The sequence below is a fragment of the Bos javanicus genome, chromosome 13 (genome assembly GCF_032452875.1).
Source record: "Bos javanicus breed banteng chromosome 13, ARS-OSU_banteng_1.0, whole genome shotgun sequence".
Classification (NCBI taxonomy): Eukaryota; Metazoa; Chordata; class Mammalia; order Artiodactyla; family Bovidae; genus Bos; species Bos javanicus.
In genome coordinates this window covers 75161406-75177354 of record NC_083880.1, presented here as the reverse complement: position 1 = coordinate 75177354, position 15949 = coordinate 75161406, and the positions used below count along the sequence as shown (strand labels likewise).

At 50.1% G+C, this 15949-nt stretch overlaps 1 protein-coding gene and 1 long non-coding RNA gene across 3 annotated transcripts; one reads left to right on the top strand and one right to left on the bottom strand.

Annotated features, from left to right (window-relative positions):
* Positions 1-1097: 1097 nt before the first annotated feature.
* On the bottom strand, positions 1098-6442 carry LOC133259841 (uncharacterized). Of its 2 annotated transcripts, XR_009740532.1 has the most exons (5): positions 5212-6442; positions 4345-4462; positions 3639-3718; positions 3282-3397; positions 1109-1375 (listed from the first exon to the last, which is right to left on the bottom strand). It is a non-coding gene; the product is annotated as an uncharacterized LOC133259841 (long non-coding RNA). The 2 variants fall into 2 exon arrangements; XR_009740531.1 differs by having other exon boundaries at positions 1098-1375; positions 3639-4462.
* A 639-nt stretch (positions 6443-7081) lies between these two features.
* On the top strand, positions 7082-14042 carry LOC133259840 (thyrotropin-releasing hormone receptor-like). The gene is made up of 2 exons (XM_061437827.1): positions 7082-8586; positions 11783-14042. The coding sequence occupies exons 1-2, from the start codon at positions 7801-7803 to the stop codon at positions 12095-12097; spliced, it is 1101 nt and encodes a 366-aa protein (XP_061293811.1). The 5' UTR covers positions 7082-7800; the 3' UTR covers positions 12098-14042.
* Positions 14043-15949: the final 1907 nt, after the last annotated feature.

The window sequence follows — 15949 nt, the reverse complement described above, 5'->3', positions numbered from 1 at the left end:
CCTTGCAAAAGGTTGGAAGTACTAGAGGAAAGGACTTCCAGGAATGAGGGTCCAGGGCTGCCTTAATCAGGGAACTTGGCTCTGGGATAATCAGTAAGGTAAGAAATCAGGAAGCACAGTTCAAACTGCTGGCTCTCAGGATGCACTCTCTTAGCTGTGTCCACGGATGAGAAAGATGCCTCTGTAACCAGAGCCAGGCTGCATGTGGGAGACTTGCCCCTCAAAAACATGGATGCCTAAGCTTGGCCTTTCAACTCCCAAAATACTAGTCCCCTGATACTGAGATCCCTGCACCTCCAGCAGGGCTACCACAGGAGCACCTCTAGGGCAAGTTGTCCATAGCACGGGCCACATGAATAATGCATCCCCAGGTGAAGGGCTGAGCATCCCTACCTTGCATGGCTGTACACAGTGATCGGGCTTTCAGGACACTGCTTACCAACAGAAATAGAAGCAACGAAACTGCAACTCTACTTTTACTTCACAAATTGCACGTGTATGCTATATCGCCTGAGCGGTGTCTGATTCTGTGCAACCACATGGACTCTGACCCAGCAGGCTCCTCTGTCCATGGGATTCTCCAGGCAAGAATACTGGAGTGGGTTGCCATGCCCTCCTCCAGAGGATCTTCCTGACTCAAGGATCAAACCCGTGTCTCTTACATCTCCTGCATTGGCAGGTGGGTTCTTTACCGCTAGCGAGAGAACCCCAATCACACTTGAATCAAGGGAGGCTGGGGAACAGATTTCAGTTTTCCAAGGACTGAAAAATTATACTTCGAGAAGACATGCCAAAATAATGACTTTGAAACTTTTTTGACCTCAGCCCACACAGGAAATACCTGTTTCTTTGCAACTACACACGCATGCACGCACACACACACACACACACACACACTGGCTTCCCCAGTGGCTCAGTGGTAAAGAAACCACCTGCAATGCAGGAGACCCGGGTTCAGATCCCTGGATGGGGAAGATCCCCTGGAGAAGGGAATGGCAACCCACTCCAGTACTCTTGCCTGGAGAATCCCATGCACAGAGGAGCCTGGCGGGCTACAGTCCATGGGGTCACAAAGGGTTGAACATGACTGAAGCAACTGAGCATGCACGAGTGCAATGTGCACACACACACACACAAACTGAAATAAAAGTTTAATGAAAAACAGTTTTTTAATTATTTATTCATTTGTCTGTCTGTGTCGGGCCTGAGTTGCGGCGTGTGGGATCTTCCTTGTGTTATTCGGGGTCTTTGGTTGTGGCACGTGGACTCATTCATCTCTCACAGGCTCCAGAGCGCGCAGCCTCAGTACTTACCCCACGTAGGCATGGTGGCTCCCCAGCACGTGGGATCTTAGTTTCCTGACCAGGGATCAAACCTGGACCCCCAGGGAAGACCCCACGTTTAGTCTTAGTTTGTGCAATGCACTTTGATGTTCTCTATCCTGTCCTAGTCTGTCCCAGTCCATGTAATCATGTCTGATTCTGTTCTATTCTAGCGCAGTCTATCTATTCCATTCTGGTCTCCTCTACTCCACTGAATGCTACGGGTTAAGGTTTTACCCAATTGAAAACCCGTTGAAAAGGAGGGTTGATTGGATATTAGGAAGAAGAGTGGATTGGGTATCATATTTGCCCTAGAGATGGATACTTTTGAGATGGGAGGCAGGCAGGTTAGAAATAAGAGGGAAAGAGAAAATATTAATAACGTTGCTGCCTGGAGGATGAAATACTGAGACACAGAGATGAGAAAAGGGGGTTTTGTGGTGTATTACCCGCCTTGGGGTTTTCTCCAGAAATGCCACTAAAAATAAACTTACTTTCCCTTTCACTCTACGTTGCTACCAAAGTGTTTATCTGAATGCCAGGACTCAAGGCGAGCCCAGTGAGCCGGGTTCCCTGCAGTCACATGTCATTACAGGAGGAGGACACACAGGTGGAGCTACAAGCCAGCGCCTCTGATCCGTCCTTTAACGGAACTGACATGCAAAAGCACATCCCGGTGGTTGGGTTTTCACAAGGATGGAGAACAGAAATCCTGCCATCCGCCCCTTCCACCCCCACGCCCTCAGCTCTGGGGTATTTTTCGGCTGTGAGTCAGCAATTGCACTGAGCTGGCCATGCTCCAGCCACTCTTCCACCCACTCCCCAAAGGTGTTTGTCCTCATCCCCGAGAAGCACACTGGTCTCCCACAACAGCCAGCCCCCATCACATCCGTTCTCACAAAGCTGCCTTGTCATTTGCGTGGGCAGTGACTCACCCACACATTTTTTTAAAATTTCCCAAGTGTTACATGAACTTTTGCCCCTATAAAAATGAGTGCATTACAGATAATAATAGCTCCATTTGCTGGGTGCTTGCAATGTGTGGGGAGTTTGCTAGTAAATGCTTAACAACTGGTTCTTTAAGAAAAAAAAAAAAAAAGCCCTCATATACAGTGTTTGCTGATTTCCATGGTGTAAATACTCCTCCTCGAAGAGGACTTAGGAAGAGATGACTGCAACTAGCTCTCATGAGCTGGCTCCAGCACGCCATCAGATGTGCCCCAAACTCTATAAAAACGCCCATGTACATCATCTGGATTAAACCTCACAGAAGTGTATGAGATCAATGGTATTGTTAACTTTTTTTAGAGGCAAAGAAATTGAGATTCAGAGAGGTTAACTGTTTTCCCCAAAGTCACACATCTAACAAACAGCAGAGTCCAGATTCAACCACTTAGTTAGTAGCTGCATGACACTGAACAAATCACTATCTCTCTGTATGCCGTTTTCCCTCTCTTTCAGTGGGGCTAACAGAACTTTCCTCCTATCCATGTGAGACACACATGGAAAGAAGCGTCTGGCCCAGTTGAATAGACGGAATTCACCAACATTTCATGTGCTGTGTGCTGTACTGTGATAAGTTGCTTCTGTCCTGTCTGACTCTTTGTGACCCTATGGACTGTAGCCCACCAGGCTCCTCTGTTCATGGGATCCTCCAGGCAAGAATACTGGAGAGGGTTGCCCTGCCCTCCTCCAGGGGATCTGCCCAACCCAGGGATCAAATCACAATCATATCATTTACATCACCTGCACTGGCCAGCAAGTTCTTTACCACTAGCACCACCTGAGATGCCCAACATTTCTTCCATTTACTCAACAAATATTTATTGGACAACTCTGTACATTAAGCCCTGTGCTGAGGTCAGTGGTAAAAGGGACGCACGAAGCTCCTTATGGAACTTACATCCTAGATGAGAGACTGGCAACAAACAAGGAAATAAATTAGCATGATAATTTCACCTGGAGACTCGGGTCACAAAGACGGTGGTGAGCAATCTTAGATGGGGTGGCCAGGGAGAGCCTCTCTAAGGAGATAGCTTTTGAGTTGAGGCCTGAAGGATAAGCAGGAGCCAGACCTGCAAAGAGAAAGGGAAAGGACATTCCAGACAGGAAAAGCTGCAAGTGCAAAGGCCGTGAAGTGGGGACAAGTTTGATGTTTCTGAAGGACAGAAATGATGAGGAGGAGGTTGTCAGATCACTTGTCTGAGGCTCAGCTCCTTTCAGGACACCCACCGGGCTCCCTGCTGGGTGCCCAGCCCAAAAGGATGGAGCAGAGTGAAGGCCAGTTCCAGCCCTCCTGACACTCCCACACTTTACCTCGGGAGCCCCTTCCTCTTTGGCCTAGAGACTGGAAAACACAGGGACGGAACCTCTTTCTGTCTTCTATCCCAAGAGCCCTGTGACATGAGCAAAGGGACCATTGTCATCCTCAGTCTACAGATGAGAAGCCTGAGGTTCAGAGAGGATTATGTGATTTTTCCCAGAGTCACAAATGTGAATGTTGACCTTTCTCCTACCCTGACTTCAAAGCAAGTCAGATGGGGGAGGCAGTGCTAATTTCCCTTGACTGAGGTGGTGGAGAGAGCCCTGGGGTCTCCAGCCGGAGATGCTGAATGGTCCAGGGACTTGGAAAGCTGGCAGCAGCCGACGCCCTCTGCTGGCTGCCCCAGGACCATCCTCGGGATTAGCGCCAGGAGGAAAAGGTACCAGGTAAGGCCAACGACTCTGCTGCCCTACCTCACTACTGCTGCTGCTAAATCGCTTCAGTCATGTCCAACTCTGTGCGACCCCATAGACGGCAGCCCACCAGGCTCCCCCATCCCTGGGATTCTCCAGGCAAGAACACTGGAGTGGGTTGCCATTTCCTTCTCCAATGCATGAAAGTGAAAAGTGAAAGTGAAGTCACTCAGTCGTGTCCGACTCTTTGCGACCCCACGGGCTGCAGCCCACCAGGCTCCTCCGTCCATGGGATTTTCCAGGCAAGAGTACTGGAGTGGGGTGCCATTGCCTTCTCCGTGCCCACCTGGAAATGCCAAGGTGATCCTAGACATGAGTTCAAGTACTGGGTTCCAATCTCGGGTCAAGGACTGGGCGACTCTGCAGCATCAGCTCTCAGGGGCTCTTGTCTCTTCCCTGTTGATCTGAAGGAAGCCAAGGAGGGTGGGAGCAGTCTGTGAAACACCAAGACCACCTACCTGTGCTCAGGTCTCAGATCAGAGGTTCTTCATGCAGCAATAAACAGGAGCGAGAGGAAGAAGGCTCCCTCTTGTAACACCATCACCACCATCGGACCGCAGATGCCCTGGTGTGTCCCTCCCATGACTCTCCTAGAGTCTTCCCTCCCCCCTTCCCTGTCTCTCTCCCCTCCACTCTCTCCCTGTCTCTCCCTCTCTCTTTCTCTGCCCGACCCCTCCCTTCCACTAGAGCTGGTTATATAAGAATATAACCTCCCCAGAGCTCCCCCCACCAGCAAGATTTCTTCATGATTCATTAACTAGAATTAGTCTCTTGCTTCTTTCCACCCTGAGCACTGGGAAGGGAGATGGGACTAGCAAAACTGGCTGAAATGTTTTTCAAAAAGATGAGTCACAAAACGTGGATCAGGAACCAAATTAACAGATGGCAACCAGTCTTTCTAAAAAATAAAATAGAATAGAAAATACCAGCACATGTTACTCATAGTAAGCCCAAGCATAATTTTGTAAAAATCGTTTCAGCTCGTGTGTGTGTGAGTGTAAGGTATACTGAGATACTATACAAAATTTATTTTCTGTGGATACTGAGTGAAAAGAAAACTAGTAACTTAGAATTGTTTGGGATAGAATTGATGATGGACAAATAGAATGACCAGGAACTCTGCTTAAATGTCACTTTCTTGGGCATGCATTACCGTGACTTCCCTGATGGTCTAGTGACCAGGACTCTGTGCTTCCAATGCAGGGGGTGAGGGTTCAGTCACTGGTTGTGGAACTGAGATCCCACTTGTACATGGTGTGGTCACAACCTAAAATAAAAAGAAAAAAACTATGGCTCTCCAACTCACACTGCTGTAGTATCTTCAAAACTCTTCTGACAAGTGTAATTATCTGTTTGCTTACTGTCTTCCTCCCTTACTACACTATAAGCGCTAGGGAGCCAGGGACTGAGTCTTCTGTGTTCACAGTGGCCCCCTAACTGAAATGCCTTCAAAAGGGCAGGGTCTGATGGAAGGTTTAGAACCAGATAGATCTGGTTCCAACACCTACTTTATCTCTACTGGCAATTAACACCAAGTAGACCACTTTATCTCTCTAAAACCCTGTTTCCACATCTGTTAAATGGGAGCAATCAAGCCACTTTGCCTAATTCTAAGTTGACTATTCATAACAAGAACCCAGCTTAATCCCTAACACAACAGAAGACCATCGGTGCACATGTGTAAAATTACTGAATGGGTTTCCCTTCCCACTTTGATAGTCTTTGCTTTCTGATAATTGAGGACAGTTTGATTCACTTGTGTTCTGTTACCATTATCTAACAACCACCCATGTTATAAAGCTCATGGATTGTGTCAGAAATTTGAACAGGGCAGAGTGGAGATCTAATAATACTTGTCCCATAGGACACAGAGAGTATAGAATTACATATTTGTAAAGCACACAGAGCATCGCCAGGCAATACCCAGTGTTTCATACACATTAGTCATCATTTGTGATAAAGACTGAAAATGGGGACACTGCAATCTTGGCTGGTGCTCCCAGAATACTCCCCTGGCAAGTTCCCTCTCATTCTTTCTTTGTCCATTTATCAGATTTGTAGACAGAGCAAGCTCTTCAGAGAAGAAGGGGAGGAAGAAGGGGGAGGAGAGGGATAGAGCGATAGATAGATGGATGATAGATAGATGGATAGACAGAGAGAGAACTGTAACTACCCATATATTCGCCCCTTGCCACAGTCAAGCACAGCTAAATGTTTCACATGGATTTTCCCCACATCAATCATGTGAGCTTCCCAAAGACACTCCAAAATGGGTTCTATCATTATTGTTCCATTTCACAGATGAACAAATACTTTTTAGAGCCCATAATCTACGGATCATCAGGGCAACAACTCTCAGCATCTTCGAGGTGCAGGCAGGAAGCTAGGTTCCCTGGAAGCAGCCTCTATGCCTCTTATGAAGCTTAGTGTGGTCCCACCTTCAAGGAGCTTCCTCTAATGAAGAGGCAAGTCCTTTCATTCATTCAACTACCCTTAAGCATTTTTTCAGCAGCAGGAACAGAGCTTAAGATTCCTAACAGGTTTGTGCCCTGTGAGTGGTACCGTCTAGAGTCTAGATGGGAGAGATTCTTGTGGGGCGGGGCACCCTCCAAGAATGTACAGGTCAGCTTCAGGAGGAAGGAAAGAAAATTGGGAAAAGTAAGCAAGAGAATGAAATGGCAACCTACTCCAGTACTCTTGCCTGGAAAATTCCATGAATGCAGGAGCCTGGTAGGCTACAGTCCATGGGATCGCAAAGAGTTGGACACGACTGAGCAACTTCACTGGTTCACAAGCAAGAGAAAGTGAAAAGGTGACAAGGAGATGAGACGTTTAGGAGGAGACAGGAGCAGCCCAAGCCCAGAGGAGCAAGTAGCTTTCCTTTCCCGCAGCTCTGGGTCTCTGATCCCCATTTGTTAGGATTAGGGCTGAAGTTTCTGCCAGGGAGAGCAGGATAGGATCCCGGAACTGTGTTGGGAAGCCAGCGGGTCTCCGACTCCTCCCCTACCCCGCCGCCCACCTCCAGGTCCAGAGGAGATGCTCCCGAAGAGAAAGAAGGGAGGAAGCAAAGCCCAGGGTAGGGGCGCGCGAGCAGGGCGCACCGCTCCTTTTTCAACTTCCGTTCCCCACCGCACCCTGCGTCCTCCATCTGACCTCGTGCGGTGCCAGGAAAGAACTGGTGCCGGGCTGGGGCAACCGGAATGAGCCAAGTGGCATCAGTGGAGAGGACAAGGGAACAGTAGAGGAGCCTGCCTGCGGGGGTCGTGCAGAGCCGAGAGAAGAGGTTAGAAAGGCAAAGGGTCGGTCAGTCCGCGCACCGAGCTTCATCGACTGGATCCCCGAGTCTAGAGTCCTGAGCCTCCAGAACTGGAGTGGAAAGGTAGGAACCGAGCGCTCCAGCAGCTGGTCCTGAAGGAAGCGGCATTCGGGTGCCCGGTCCCCTGCTAGAGCGCGACCCTACAATCCAGAATGCTCTGCTGCAGTCAACCCCACCCCGGGAGCGATCGCGCCAACTGGGCAGCACAAGCCTAATTCCTGATGCCTCCGAGTTTCCAGCGTCACAGTGGCAGTGAGACCCTGCCTGGAGTTGGAAAAACCTGTTAAGCTGGAGACAGCACCGAGACCCGCCCCTCCTCCCCGGGACGCGCAGCTTCCTTCAGGGAGATTCTCCCAGGACACCTTTGCACCTGGGAGTCGTTCCCAACTCGCTGCTGCCTTCGCGGGGCAGCGCGGACCGAGGCACATGGAGAAGCCCGCCGAGCACTCTGAGAGCGCTAACTCCTCGGGACCGGGCTTCATGCCCCGCCCCCCACTGACTGTCCAGGCAGTGACCTTGACCCTGGTGCCCCTCGTGTGCGCCGTGGGTGTGGTGGGCAACGCCATGGTGGTCCTGGTGGTGGTCCGGAGCCGCCACATGGTCACGTCCACCAACTGTTACCTGGTGAGCCTGGCCACCGCGGACCTGCTGGTGCTCCTGGCGGCTGGAGTGCCCGCTGTGACCGAGGCGGCCTCCGCCCGGGTTTGGATCTTCGGCCACGCCGGCTGCCTGGGCATCACCTATCTGCAGTACGTGGGCATCAACGCGTCCACGGGCTCCATCACCGCGTTCACAATGGAGCGCTACCTCGCCATCTGCCGCCCTCTGAGCGCCCAGGCTCTGTGTACGGCGGCGCGCGCCAAGCGCATCGCGGCGCTGGTGTGGCTGGGCACCTGCGCCTACTGTGTGCTCTGGCTCTTGCTGGTGGACACGCGCGAGACCGCGTACGCCGACGGTGTGCAGGTGCAGTGCGGCTACCGCGTGTCGCGCTCCCTTTACCTGCCTGTCTACTTCCTGGACTTCACGCTCTTCTACGCGCTGCCCCTCGGCTTGGCCACCGTGTGCTACGCGCTAATAGCGCGCGTCCTCTTCGCGGGGCCGCTGCCTCCTGGAGACCCCGGACGGTCGGGCTCTGTGCACCAGGGCGGCCCCGCTGGCCAAGGGCGCTTGTCTTCCAACGGCAGGAGGGGTGCCTTCCATTCCCGGAAGCAGGTAGGGCCCTCCTCCCCCGCTCTTTCAGACCCCTGTAATGAGCCTGCAGCAGATTGGTGGATGGCACCTTGGCCCCTTCTGGAGTCAAAAATGTAGTGAACGGATTAGTGGCTCAGTCGTGTCTGATTTTGCGACCCCGTGGACTGTAACCCACCAGGCGCCTCTGTCCAAATTCTTTAGGCAAGAAGACTGGAGTGGGTAGCCACTCCCTTCTCCAGGGCGGGGGTCTTTCCCGCCCAGGGATGGAATCCAGGTTTCCTGCGTTGCAGGCAGATTCTTTACCGTCTGAGCCACCAGGGAAGCCCTCTGGAGTCAAGCTCAAATCCAGGTCGTGACACTTATTGGGCTTGTTTTGGGAGAGATCACTTCTGCCTTTCTGAGCCTGTTTCCTCTCCTGTTCTATGAGATAAGGGCAATGTGGAGCACTTTGGAGTGCCCACAGAAATAGAATAATTCATTTAGAGTTGATGTCACAAATTTGGGCTTTCCTCGTGGCTCAGATGGTAAAGAGTCTGCCTGCAGTGCAGGAGACCCAGGTTCAATCCCTGGGTCGGGAAGATCCCCTAGAGAAGGAAATGGCAACCCAGTCCAGTATTCTTGCCTGGAAAATCCCATGGACAGGAGAGCCTGGCAGGCTACAGTCCATGGGGTCATGAAGAGTCGGACACTAAAGGCTAAATTCACGTTGGTTTATTATTATACTTCCTCAGTGAGTCCCTCCACCATACCCATTATTCCCCTTCTTCTACTGATGAGGAAAGTGAGGCTCAAAGAGGTGAAGTGACTTTCCAAGGCAATTCCACACCCTCTGGTGCTAAAGCTGCTTCAGTGGACAGTCTGAAAGCACAAGAGGAGAAAGGATCCTGGGGAGGAATCCAGCATTTACTGAGCGCTTGCTGTGTGCCTGATTATCTGATGGTTCCTGAAATCACTCCTGTTTGGGAGGTTTACTACCTGAATTTACAGACAAGGCAACAGGCAGAGGGGACAAGGGAGTGACCAAGGTGACACAGCAGGGGACCTGGGAGCAGGAACCCAACTGCCCATCCCTGTATCCTCACCCCTGTTCCAGCAGTTTCACCATACCACGGGGTTTCCAGGAATGGAGGTGGGAGGAGCGCTCTCTGGGTCCAGCTGGTCTTTATCTTCAGCCTTCCACCCTGACCCACAGCTCATGTGGGAGGCAGAGGCACCTCGTCCTGGCTGAATCACTCCTGAGCCAGGCAAGAACCATCTGTGCCATCTCCCTGCCTCTTGGGATGGGCACACTGTTGGGGGGCTCTTCCAGCTGCCTCCAAAAGCCCCTTTGACCCATCCTGCTTGCAGACAACTTAGATCAAAGTAGTTTTTAGAGAGAAGGTGGCAGGACACGGGCTGAGCAGGTCTGAAATAGAAAGTTTAGGTTCCAGACAAATGCAACTCCTGCCCTCCCACTTATTTACTACTGTTACTGCTCTCAGGCTCAACCTGGAAGGACTGGGATCAAAATCCTGCCTTATCTATGCTGTAGGTGAAACTTCTAGAAGCGAAAAGAGTATTCTAGACCTAGGTTCTGGCTCCTGGCTTTGCTAATGTCTTGCTGTGTGGCTTTGGGTAAGTCACTTCACCTTGCTGAGACTTGATTTCCTCCACTGGAAAATAAAAAATAATTATAGTGTCTATCTACCTCAATGGATGGTAGTAAATATAAATCTGACATATAGTAAAGTGTTCAATATATGGTACCTATTGCTATTGTTTTGTTGGGGCATTTATGTTTTATTTTTATAATGTTGAGTTTTTACACCAACTCCATGATGTATCTATCATATGTCATCATCTCAGAGGAAACTGGGTCACAGAAGGGTTGCCCAAGGTCACAGAGTTGGTAAATGACAGAACCAAGATTTGAAACCTGGCTCCAGAGCCCACCACCCTGCTGGTATTTCTCACCCAAGTGAACATAAAATAGAATGGAACAGGATCTGAATTTGGTACAGTCAGAAGTCAAGACCTTCTAGGGAATTTGTGTGATTTTTCATGGTTCCTGGAGAATATTATATAACATGAATTTATTGACTCAGCCAGAGCCAAGCCTCTTAGGAGAGGAACTAAACTCACAGACTCTAAGAAGTAATCCTACGCTGGAAAACCAGGGTAGCTTGATGAGAAAGTTGTCTCTCCCCTGTTCCCCAGAGCTGATTGAATGTGTCCAGGGTTTGCTGGTCGCAGAACCGGTGACAGGACTATTTGAGCAGTTGCAGCTCATTAAGCTCATTAAAGACTAATTTGAGCGGTTGAAGCTCATAACGTTTGCCGCCGTGTTTTGGTCTCTGGAGAGATCACTGAGGACTCCAGGGTCCGGGGCTCGTGTGCGCTGTTAGCCTCCGAAGTGTTAGCTCTCTCGACAGACGCCCCCTTGTGGCGATTTCATTCCAGAATTTAGAAACTGCATCTTTTGAAACACCTTCCAGCGTGCACTCCTCTTGGAGGCTTCATTTAGTCTGTGCTTTGAGGGAAGTGCTGCGGAGATCTGAAGATTCAGGAAGAGAAGAGGAGGGAGCAGGGAGAGGCAAACAGGTGGCCAAGAGCAAAGGCAGGAAGAAGAGTCAGAAGGGAGGGGGCAGGGTGAGTGAAAGAGCCGGAAGGAAGCGTGTGGCTGGGTCTGTTGGGGAGAAGCCACTGGAGAGAGGGACAGTCCGAGGCCAAACAACTGGTTTGCGGTGGAGCAAGGATTCTAACCCAGCTGTGCCCGCTCTGAACCTCACACAGTTGCAATAGTGGTATAGAGGTTATGTTAGTAGCAGCAGCAGCAGCAGTAAACCCACAATAAACCCACAAAAGCATCTCTCATGTGCCTGGCACTATTGTACATTCTTTACTGGCATGAACGCCTTCAGTTCTGGTGTCCACCTATGATGGCAGCAATACCGTGTCCTGAAGCTCAGTGGATGAGTGAATTTGCTTCCAGTATGTGGGAGCCGCCCATTCAAAGGCTTTGGAGGTGGATTGGAGCTGGGAGGTTTCTGAAGCCTTGAGCAGAGCAGAGAAGGATGCAGAGCAGTTTTCTCGGTGAGGATGGAGTTGAAGTGAGGACATGCGTGCAATCACAGATTGGCCAGGCCCGGACGGACACTCTTGTGTTACAGAGCACCCTGGAAGCCAGGATTCTCCCTGGGCACCCTTGAATTTCTTGTTTTCCTGTCTCACTCGGCAGATCACCAAGATGCTGGCTGTGCTGGTGGTCCTTTTCGCTCTGCTGTGGCTGCCCTACCGCGCCCTGGTGGTGGTGAATTCCTTCCTGAGCCCGTCCTACCTCAACCTCGGCTTCCTTCTCTTCTGCCGCCTTTGCATCTACGTGAACATCGCCATCAACCCCATCGTCTATGCCCTCATGTCCCAGCGTTTCCGGGAGGCCTTCCATGGACTGTTTCAGTGCCACATGGCCCGGCCCAAGCCCCCGCCCCAGGAGGCCAGCCCTGTTTACAACAGGGTCATCAGAGACTGTTCCCAGGGCAGACTGGGCTCTTAGAAGAAACCAGGGGACGTGATGTCCAGACAGGAAGGGGATCCTGCCACTTCACGTCGAGAACCCCCCCCCATTTACCCCTATTGAGGTGAAGGGGTCTCCATGCATTTGAGGAGACATGGGTATTGGAGGAGAGAGTGGTGTCCAGGGCTGTTCGGGAGAGGTGCACAAGCTGTGCACTGCACCACCCTAGGGATCACTATTTATATCACAGACAGCCTAGATTTGTGTATTTAGTAAAACAGTTTCCCAGTTCAATAAATATACAAATCTAAGAGGTGCTCCCAAATATTTATTACATGAATAAATGAATGAATGAAAATGAAAGTTGCTCAATCATGTCTGACTCTTTATGACCCCATGGACTATACAGTCCATGGAATTCTCCAGGCCAGAATACTGGAGTGGGTAGCCTTTTCCTTTCTCCAGGGGATCCTTGCAACCCAGGGATCGAACCCAGGTCTCCCCCATTGCGGGTGGATTCTTTACCAGCTGAGCAAAAAATGAATAGTAATGAATAAAAACAAGTTTTAATCCTAATACTCAAGACCCATTGCTGAGATCTGGCTTCCAGTTTGAGGAAGATTTGAGGTCCAGATTGTGACTTGTTGTTCTTTGTTGGCAACAGAAAGTATCTCTGCCTAATGAAATCAGAAAGGAATTGGTTGGAGCTGGAAAGAATCGTAACCAGGATAACTCCAGGGATCCACATGGCAGGAATTAATTGGGCAGTGACTTCATGGCATCCATATCAGAATGAATCCACTCCACCTAGACCAGAAGTAGGATGGGTAGCTTACTGGACCATCATTCAATGGCTGACACTGACAGTTGTGCAGGCTGAGCACTGCTCGGTTCCAGTGGGCACCACCCAGCAGTCTAAAATGGACAGATCCCATGAGGTTGTTCAGTGTACAGCCTATGTGAGTGTGTATGGTAGACCTTAATGGGAATAGGGTTGTTCCCCAAAGAAAAATGGAAGTGCTTGTTATCAGGAAAAAGTGGTATAGATGTCAGGAGGACCAAACAAAAGCGAAACAACTAACAATAATGGATATCAACCACAGAGGAGTCGACGCAGATTAACAGCAGCGGGAGCCTACCCGGGCAACGAAGTTCACCTGCCCTCAATGGCCACTGATCTGTGATGATACCTCCACCTAGTGGCCACAGTGGAAACTGCATTATCCAATATCTGCTTGCGCGTCTGCCTTTTTATTGGTTTCTTCTCTTTCCTGTCTTCCCTCCGGCCATCTACCCTCCTCTCCCACGCTTCCCCTACTTCTCCCCTCCCCTCCCGCTAGACTCCCTGACTAATCATCACTTCCGAGGACCAGTCCCTGAGCTCTGTGATGACAGGACTGAGGCTTGGAGTTGGAGACCTAGGAAGCTGTAGAACTCAAGACCCCAGCCCCTTTCCCTGTTTCCCCCTCATTCTTGCAATATCTTCCTAAATTTTATCTAAATTTACACAATCATATGTATTTAATGTACATAACTTTATCTAAACGTGTATATGTAAAAAAAAACCAGAATTATGCTTAATAGATTTGTCTTATGCTTTATTTCTTTAAAAAATATTATGTGTGGACAATTTTAAAAGTCTTTATTGAATTTGTTACAATATTTCTCTTGCTGTTACAGTCTGGCTTTTTGGCTGAGAGGAATGTGGACTTCTAGCTCCCCAACTAGGAATCTAACCTGTGCCCTCTGCCTTCACTCCCCACTGCTGCAGCAGAGGCCCCAATAAAGCCTTGCCTGAATTTCTTGTCTGGCTTCTTATCAATTCCTATTGATTAAGGAGACCAAGAACCCTGGTCGTTAACACTTTGTTACATAGTCATAGAAAACTAATACAAACACAAAGATCTTCACAGTTTCTGCCCAGCGCCATAAATTCCTTCTTTTTCCTCTAATATTCTTATCTGCACTCACTCCTTCAATCCTACTCTTTCCAAACCACTAAGCCAGGCAACCATGCAACACACATTTTTCTGATTGCTCCCCTTTGAGATCCAGGCTAAGGTAGAAGGCTTTCTCACATGTGAAATGCTCACTGGGCATATTCCCCAGTGCATTTTCTGATGTTGAATGGGGACAACAGCAGGAAGAATAACGGATTAGTGATTCTGCTAATGCTAAGTCGTTTCAGCCGTGTCTGACTGTGCGACCCTATTGAGCTAGCCCACCAGGCTCCTCTGTCCATTGGATTCTCCAGAAAAGAATACAGGAGTGCGTTGCCATGCCCTCCTCCGGGGGATCTTCCGGATAGAGGAATTGAACCCGCATTCTTTACCAGTAGCGCCACCTGGGAAGCCCTTCTGGTGTTCCTACAAGTTTAAGAGAAAGATAAGGCCTGGGGAATCATTTGCATTTGGGGGGACATTTCATAGTCTGTCATCTTCACTTCTCATCTGTAGTCTTCGATGAAGTTCATATGCACTCTTTTTGTATTAATGGTTCCAGGCAATCACCCAAGCCGGGTAATGACAGCAGAAGCTCCTCTAAGGAGCCCCGCTGTGGGCGGCGGCCGCGGCGCCTTATGGAGAATGTAGTCCGGAAAAGCGTGGATGGTCCCTTGGGGAACCCTGGGGAGGACGGCCCGGCGGCCTCTTCTGCGCATGTGCCATTGCCAGTGCGCTATCTACCGTGCTTTCCAGTTTTCTGCCGAGTCCGCGTTCCAATTCTGTAGGCTGTTCCGGGGAAAGAGTCCTGCAGCGTCCGGAACCCTCCCTTCCGCGGTCACCTGGGCGAAGCGGGTGCACCCGCAAGTTAAAGGGTTGGCAGGGAGCTCCGAGCCCTCGGGGCCGGGGGCGAAGGGCTGGGCGGAGCTGGCCTTGGCCCGCGGAGAGTGGACGCACTCTCTGCCCGCATCCCTTCCCTGAGGTGGGTTCCCGGATGGTCGAGGGCAAGGCGACAGAGGGCAGAGCTCCTGACTTGCAGGCCTCATGACGGGCGCTCCCTGCAGCCCCCCTTTTAAAAAAGAAGGTGCTTTGTGAAGGTGCAAGGTTTGTACATGGCTAAAGAGGGCAAGAGGAGAAGGGGGCAGTGACAGAGGATGAGATGGTTGGATGGCATCACCGACTCAATGGACATACGTTTGAGCAAACTCCAGGAGCTGATGATGGACAAGGAAGCCCTATGTGCTGCAGTCCATGGGGTCGCAGGGAGTCCGACACAACTGAACCACTAAACAACAAATAGCTAAAATCTTGTCCCCAAAGTTCCACTGATGCAACTTAGATCTGCAGCCTGTTGGGCTGGGTTGAAGAGTAGTGGAGAACAGCAGGGAAGGGAAGGAATATTTATTATAGAAACAAATGTTAGAATCATTGTATTAGTTATTTTATACTGTGCATATATTGGAAGAAAAATTGTGAGCTTCAGTTGGCGGGAATGGCCAGGGAGCAGATTTGACCGGAAAAGATTTCAGGGGGCTGGGAGGCCGGGCTGATGTCTGCTGTGCCGCATGAGGTTTTAAGAGCACGGTGTTTGTGTTTAGACCAGGTCCTGTCACAGTACAGCACTGCTTCCCAGGGCATCTTATTCACATTCATCATGTTTTCTCATCTGAAAAGTGAGCCTAGGAATAATATTTGCCTCATTGGGTTGTTCTGAGGTAAAACGAGATAGCATTTGTAAAAAGCAAGCCCATGGGACTTCCCTGGCAGTCCAGGAGTTAAGACTCCACACTTCCACCACAGGGGGCTTGAGTTGGATCTGTGGTCAGGGAACTTAAGAGCCCACATGCCTCCTGGTGCAGTAAAAAAAAAAAAAGTACGTTGCAGGGAGCAAGCCAGAATACAATACACTCCGGACTTGTATCCCTTGCAATCAACGTTACAAAGATTTTTA